The sequence below is a fragment of the Laccaria bicolor genome, genomic scaffold (assembly GCF_000143565.1).
Source record: "Laccaria bicolor S238N-H82 LACBIscaffold_120 genomic scaffold, whole genome shotgun sequence".
Classification (NCBI taxonomy): domain Eukaryota; kingdom Fungi; phylum Basidiomycota; class Agaricomycetes; order Agaricales; family Hydnangiaceae; genus Laccaria; species Laccaria bicolor.
In genome coordinates, this window is record NW_001889991.1 from 28,803 (window position 1) to 35,648 (window position 6,846).

General features: G+C 49.6%; 1 protein-coding gene across 1 annotated transcript; it reads left to right on the top strand.

Annotated features, from left to right (window-relative positions):
• Window positions 1–1,681: 1,681 nt before the first annotated feature.
• Window positions 1,682–6,489, top strand: LACBIDRAFT_256696 (uncharacterized protein; the record flags this gene model as incomplete). Its single annotated transcript, XM_001890609.1, has 22 exons — window positions 1,682–1,805; window positions 1,862–1,957; window positions 2,012–2,158; window positions 2,211–2,456; window positions 2,529–2,716; window positions 2,773–2,854; window positions 2,916–3,428; window positions 3,486–3,584; window positions 3,658–3,939; window positions 4,068–4,149; window positions 4,472–4,533; window positions 4,698–4,839; window positions 5,008–5,167; window positions 5,201–5,336; window positions 5,393–5,423; window positions 5,471–5,502; window positions 5,556–5,649; window positions 5,698–5,740; window positions 5,795–6,018; window positions 6,069–6,210; window positions 6,261–6,323; window positions 6,388–6,489. Coding segments are annotated over 22 exons (3,090 nt in total), but the record flags the coding sequence as incomplete, so codon positions are not given.
• Between the last annotated feature and the right edge of the window lie 357 nt (window positions 6,490–6,846).

Consider the following 6,846-nt stretch of genomic DNA (forward strand, 5'->3'; position numbering starts at 1 on the left):
AATTCCTCGACAGATTGTTTGTACATGTTTTTCAACTTTAGCCCATGAGCCGTGGCCTGAGCCTGAGCCAGGCCTGAGCCAGCCTAAAGCCTTGCAAAAAGCTCAGGCTTGAAATTGGACGAGCCTGAGCCGTGCAAAGCCGGGCCATAGCCGTGGCTTTCAGGCCAAGCCGGGCCTGCACATCACTAACCCGAGCATCCGGTTGGGTCAACTGGTCCCATCGGGGTCGTGGGATTTAGCCTGATTTGACACGTGCATCCAAATGTCACAGTAGTAGTCACAAATTCTTATCTGTACATAGATCAGTTAGGTGTATGGCTCTTTGCCTCTGTAGCACGTTCCATAAATTCGATAAAATGAGAAGAATACTCGAGCATTGTGCACTCTGCGCAAGGTGGGTAGTTTGTACTGAGAATAGTTTTGAGGCATCTTTTAGATCGAAGATATATTTCATTTTCTTCTTCTCCAAACGAGACAGGTTTCCATCCCATCACTTTCACCTCATGTCGATGATATGGATAAGTTTCCCAGATCGAGCCTGGAAGCCACTTGATACCCAAACCTGAGCAAGGAACTTCTTGCACTCCAGTAACCACGATCCGAGGCACAATAGATGGTGGAGGAGGAGGCGGTGGAAGACCTTGATTTTTTCGTGTTTGTAGGCATGGTCCCATACCACGGTGAAGCAGAAAGTTCCGTGGATTTGCTGTTGTCGTCGGAGAAATGTGTTGGAATTTCAAGCGGATCACGTTCGTGAAACAACCGTAGTTATTCCTCAATTGTTCCGTAGGCTTCCGTAGGTACATGTGATGCTTTCTTATTTCAAATTGGACTACGTATTTAGGTAGCTAATCACAATGCACAGACCTCGCGCGTTTGCGAGGGTCCCTGTCCACCCGAGTGAACGAGGCGAAACGTTCATTTCAACAAAATGTCCGTACTGCAAAGATCACATTGAATACTGTGCTTCCCAGTAATATTATTGGTTGTGGTTGTTATCCTAGGAGCGCCAGGGAGTTGAATTTCCTTTGGATCTTCAGCTGCGGGTTGAGGTTTTGGCATTTCTCTCAGTGAGAATGGGGGGAAGGAACAACAAATTGATTGAAAAGCCTGTCTACGGTGAAAACACAACATGCAAGGCAGATATTTTACGTGTTATGGTAAGGGTCTTCAATTGAATCTGTGGAGCGCGTTGAAGCAACGTTGAAGGCGCGTGCTAAATGAGCGCGGGCGTGACAATCATTTTGGGATTGCACGTGTTGACTCCCATGACCCCGATGGGACCAGTTGTCCTAACCGGATGCTCGGGTGGTTGCCCCTTGGTAGCACGTCCTGCGCTGTGCTCAATGAGCATTGAGAGTGGGTTCATGTTCTGTCCGCGCAGCAGCTCTCCTCTTGCTCTTCCTCAGTCATGAGGAAAGGCCCTGCCAGAACAATGTTACCCGCCTTACTCCTTCTTCTTCTTACCCCAACTACAACTTTGGCACGCAATGCTTCGAGCGTCGACACGTATCATACCACTTCGTCATTACTCTCCGTGAGTCCTCTGACCTCGATCTACTATTGAGTGTCGTGTTGATGGGTGCGTTGGTAGAGTTCTTTAGTACCACCAGGTCAGCCTTCCCTTCCCTTCCTTTCACCCCACGACAAATCGAAGCTGACTCGTATACTTACAGCAAAGTGCCCACCATGCTTCAACTGCCTCCTCCCCGTCTTTACATGTGGTCAATACGGGTACTGTGATCCATACGACGGGCAATGTAGATGCCCCCCTGGATGGGGCGGCATCGATTGTCTCAATCCTCGTGCGTCCTTCTCCTTCCTTCGTATCGACTGAACTGACCTGGACGGATGGAGACAGAATGCGACTCGTTAGCAGACGGAGACCAGCGTCGTCTTCGAGAAGAGGGCAAGTCGTGTGAATGTAAAGATGGTTGGGAGGGTATCAATTGTAATGGTGCGCGTCTCTCCTTCCCTTTTCTTCACTTTCCCCGCTGACGCTTAACAACAGTATGCAACAACGACAACGCATGCATCGGTTTCCCACTCGCAGCCGGTATATCCCACTTAAACGACGACGAAGGCCCAGTGGCGAATATGACATGCTACAAAGGCGGCGAAACGGTATTCAACAATCATCAAATGTGTGATATCACCAGTGAGCCTTTCCCTCCCTTCCCCACCTAACGCTAACACCCACCCAAAAACAGACCGTAAAATAATCGACATGCTACCCGGCCGACCACCCCAAGTAACCTTCTCCTGCTCCTCCCTCGACAAAACCTGCGCCTTCCAATTCTGGACGGCCCAAGTCGAGTCGTTCTACTGCGCCTTGGAGGAATGTACTTCTGCGCATGTACCGGGGTGGGATACCAATTCGACGGTGTATGCGTGTGAGAGGGTTAAATGCGCTTGTGTACCGGGACGGTTTATTTGTGGTAAGGATGGGAGTGTTGGTGCGTTTCGTTTCATCTCCCATCTTTCCTTTTTTACACGTTGTTATTGATGATGATGATGTGGACTGGTAGACATCGGCGATTTCCTGAAAGAAGAAATCAAAGGCCCCGCCAAGTTGAGCTGTAAATCGGGGACGGGGTGTAAATTCGAGGAACCGGCCATGAATGATTTGATTGACCAGATCTTTGGAGATGCGTATATTACGTTGAGGTGTGAGGGTGGAGAGTGTTTGCATTATTCGCAGGTTCCTGGATATGTTGTACGTCTCTCTCTCTTTTGAAGTAAACGATTGTGCTGATGACGATGGGATGATAGAGACCACCCAAACCGGATAACACCAAATGGGTCGCATTAAGCGCAGCTAGCGCCGGCCTCATCGTCCTTCTCTCATCCCTAGGTACTATCCCTTCCACCCACCCTTTCATAAACCCCACCCTCTAACATTCTAAATCACACAGTAATCTGGTACGCAGGCCGAACCTCCCTCAACCCCACCCCCTCCCAAATCCGTCTCCCCGCCCACGAATCCGCAAAACTAATGTCCGAACACGTCCCCGCCTCATTACACTTCACCTCCCTATCCTACACCCTCCCCTCCTCCCACCTCATCCTCGACTCTATCTCCGGCTCTGCTTTGCCCGGCCAAGTCCTAGCTATAATGGGCGCCTCTGGGTCCGGCAAATCTACTTTCCTTGATATTTTGGCGAGGAAGAATAAGAGGGGGGTGGTGAAGGGTGAGATTAGGGTTAATGGACGGGAGGTGGGCGATGAAGTTTTTAGGGGTCTTGTGGGGTTTGTGGATCAGGAGGATACGTTGATGGGGACTTTGACCGTTTATGAGAGTGTGTTGTATAGTGCGCTCTTGAGGCTTCCGAGGGAGATGAGTATTGAGGCGAAGAGGTTTAGGGTTCTTGAGACGCTTGAGGAACTGGGGATATTGGGGATTAGGGATGTTAGGATTGGGGAGAGTGGTTTGTTTTCTTTCATCGTTTTTTTTGGGGGGTTGTAGTGAGCTAATTGACTGATAGGGAAGAGAGGCATTTCGGGCGGTGAGAAGAGGCGCGTGTCGATTGCTTGTGAGCTCGTTACGAGCCCTTCCATCTTATTCCTGGACGAACCTACTTCCGGTGCGTTTCCTTTCCCTCCCCCTCCCCCTTCTTTCCCCTCCTCCTTCCCTACTAACCCCATTTTCCCCCCCAGGTCTAGACGCATACAACGCCCACAACGTCATATCCTCCCTCGTCTCCCTCGCAAGGAACTACAACCGTACAGTGGTTTTCACGATCCACCAACCGCGTTCCAACATCGTCGCGATGTTTGATAAACTTGTGTTGTTGAGCAAGGGGAAGATGGTGTATTCGGGGGATTATGTGGGGTGTCAGGAGTATTTTGGGGGGGTTGGGATGAGGTGTCCTGAGGGGTATAATTTGGCGGATTATTTGAGTAAGTTTTTTTTTTTTCTTTTTTTTTTTTTTTTTTTTGGTTTTCGGGTTTTTTGGTTTTTTTGGTTTTTTGGGGGGTTTTGAAGGGTGTTTGAAGAGATGGGGTGCGTTGGTGTTGGTCTTTTGCCTGTTGCTGGCGTTTTGTGATGGCGTTGGGTTGAGCAGAAGGAGGGGGTTGTGCTACTGTTGCTGTTGCTTCTGCTGGAGAGGCGAAAGGGGTCGCTGTGCTGATGCTGCTGTTGATTCCTGTGTTGGGGATGCTGCTGTTGGCGTTGGTGTTGAGGCTGGGTTTCATGTTCGTGGTGTGGTGTTGCTCTTGCTGCTGTCAGCATTGGTACCAGGGATGGCGTCGGCGCTGTTGTTGGCTCTGGTGTCCTTTGGGATCATGCTGGCAAAGTCCTCTTTCTTTCCTGGCCAGTGATGGCGTTGGTTCTGGTGTTCGTGCTGCCGTTGGTGTGGGCAAATTTCCTTTCTTTCCTCTCTTTGCGGTTTTTCGGGTTTGGAGGGGTTTGGCGGGTTAAGGGAGGACGAGGAGAAGAAGGGGGGTTGTGTTGCTGTTGCTTCTGTTGGAGAGGAGGAAGCGGCCGTGGTGCTGGTGCTGATGTCGATTCCTGTGTTGGGGATGCTGCTGATGGTGTTGGTGTTGAGGCTGGTTTTCATGTTCGTTGTGTGCTGATGCTGGTTCTGGTGTTGCTCTTGCTGCTGTTAGTGTTGAGGCCTTTGATGGTGTTGGTGCTTTCCTTTCCTCTCCTCTCTAATGCTGCTAGTTCCGTTGGCTAATCTTGCCACCTCCCACAGTCGACATGACCACACGAGCATCAATGGAACCCCGAAGCAGCAGCAACGAATCTCTCCAAATCGACATCTCACCCGCTTCAGACGACAGCACCAATCTAGGAGACGAAGAACGTGGGCTCCTCGCACCGCACCACGTCCCCTTGTCCGCTCGCTCCCTCCTCTCCGCAAACCTCGACGAAGAAACGGAGCTCCAAACACGGCCTGCTTCCACTGCTTCTTCTACAGGGGGATATATCGCCACTTCCACGGGGAACTATATCAAGCGAAAGACGTCTCAGCTTTAAGACGCCGTTTCGTCTGGATCGAGGAGTTCGGAGGTGGTGCTTACACTTCAGCTTGCGGCGCTTGTACAGGCATATGCGGATAGTGAGATTGCAGCTCGGATACGGAGGGAGATGGAGGAAGTGAAGAGGGAGGCTAAGGCATCTGGGAATGGGAATGGGGGTGTTGTGAGGAATGGGGATGGACATGTTTCGGGGGAGTTGCCGGACGTTGCATTGGAGACGTCGCTTTTGAGGGGGAGGAAGAGGGCGAGTTGGGGGACGCAGTTTAGGATTTTGAGCGGACAGGCATTCAAGAACCTTTATAGGGATCTGGCGCTTTTGGCTGTTCATTACCTTTCGGCTGTTGGGTTGGCTGGTAGGTTTCTTGCCTTTTTCTTTTGAGGATTGTGTGCTTATGGGGTTTTTGGACAGTTATTTGCGGGCTTTTCGTCCATGATGTCACGTATGTCCTCAAACTTCTCCATTGGGTTTGTGCTCATTGCTTTGTAGGAATGATATTGCGGGATTCCAGAATCGACTTGGTTCGTCTTTCGCTTTTGCTCTTATTGTTCGCTGGGCTAAAGTACAGTTGCAGGTATCTTCTTCTTCACGCTAGCCCTCTTTGGTTTCTCTTGTCTTTCGAGTTTGGGCCTGTTTGCGAATGAGCGGATTCTGTTTATGCGGGAGAGGTGTGTGCTTTTCTGATTGACGTGATGAGTGTTGATCAAGGTTGGTAGGGCGAATGGGTATTATTCGTCTTTTACCTATTTTGCATCCAAAGTTCGTACCTCTTTTGCTTCCAAGATGATTGAATGTTGACGTTGAAGTATTTAGGTTCTCTTCGACATCCTGCCTCTCCGACTAGTCCCTCCTCTGATGTTCGGCGGAATCGTCTATGGGCTCGTGGGACTGGTCCCAACCGTAGCCGGCTTCTGGAAGTTCATGCTCACGCTGGTTCTGTTCAACCTCACCACAGCAAGCGTGGTCTTGTGGCTGTCCATTGCCTTTGATAGCGTCAGCGTGGCAAGTTTAGTTGGGACTCTTGTCATGTTGTTCAAGTACGTCTTTCTCTCCTGGACTTATGCTGCCTGGCTAACGAACGGCCCAGTCTGTTGTTCACGGGCTTGCTTATCAATCGGGAAACTGTTGCGCCTGCGTTACAGTGGCTCCATACGGTGTCTTTCTTCCATGCTGCGTTTGAAGCTCTTGCTGTGAACGAGCTGCGATACCTCCAGTTGAAGGAGATAAAGGTGTGGTTTTTGTCTTTCCCGGTGTCATTGTGCTCACCTTTAAATTGCAGTACGGAGTTGAACTGGACCTCCCAGCGGCTACCATCCTCTCTATCTTTGGTCTTCGAGCCCAGGTTCGTCCGTTTTGCCCTCTTTTTCAAAAGTTGAAAGGGACTAATGACGTTGTTGGTGACACAGTCGTTCTGGTGGCCCAACATATCGCTACTGGGCATCTTCTTTGTGGTATTCACCACCGCTAGTTATCTTACGCTGCACTTTTTCGTGAAGGAGAAGCGGTAGAGTTGGTGGAGTGGTTAGAGACTTGAGTTGGGTTGTAAACACGTTAAGTTAGGCTCTGGTGTCATGTCTGGGACAAGGACACCGTTTTTCAAAAATTACATATATGGTAACTACATGTAAATATTATATAGGGCTGTATAGTGTAGTGGATTATTGCGCTTCTTTGATCTCCTTTTATGGCCAACCTAAGTTCAATTCCAGCGATTGACATCTTTTTTTTTTCACAGAGATAATTGAACCACAAATATGGATCTTGTTAGAAACTTGACAGATTGCTAGGAAAATTTGTGAAATATATCCTCTCCCTATCTACCATTTAAAAATGGGGCAGGCACCTATCAGGGGCCACAACTATGA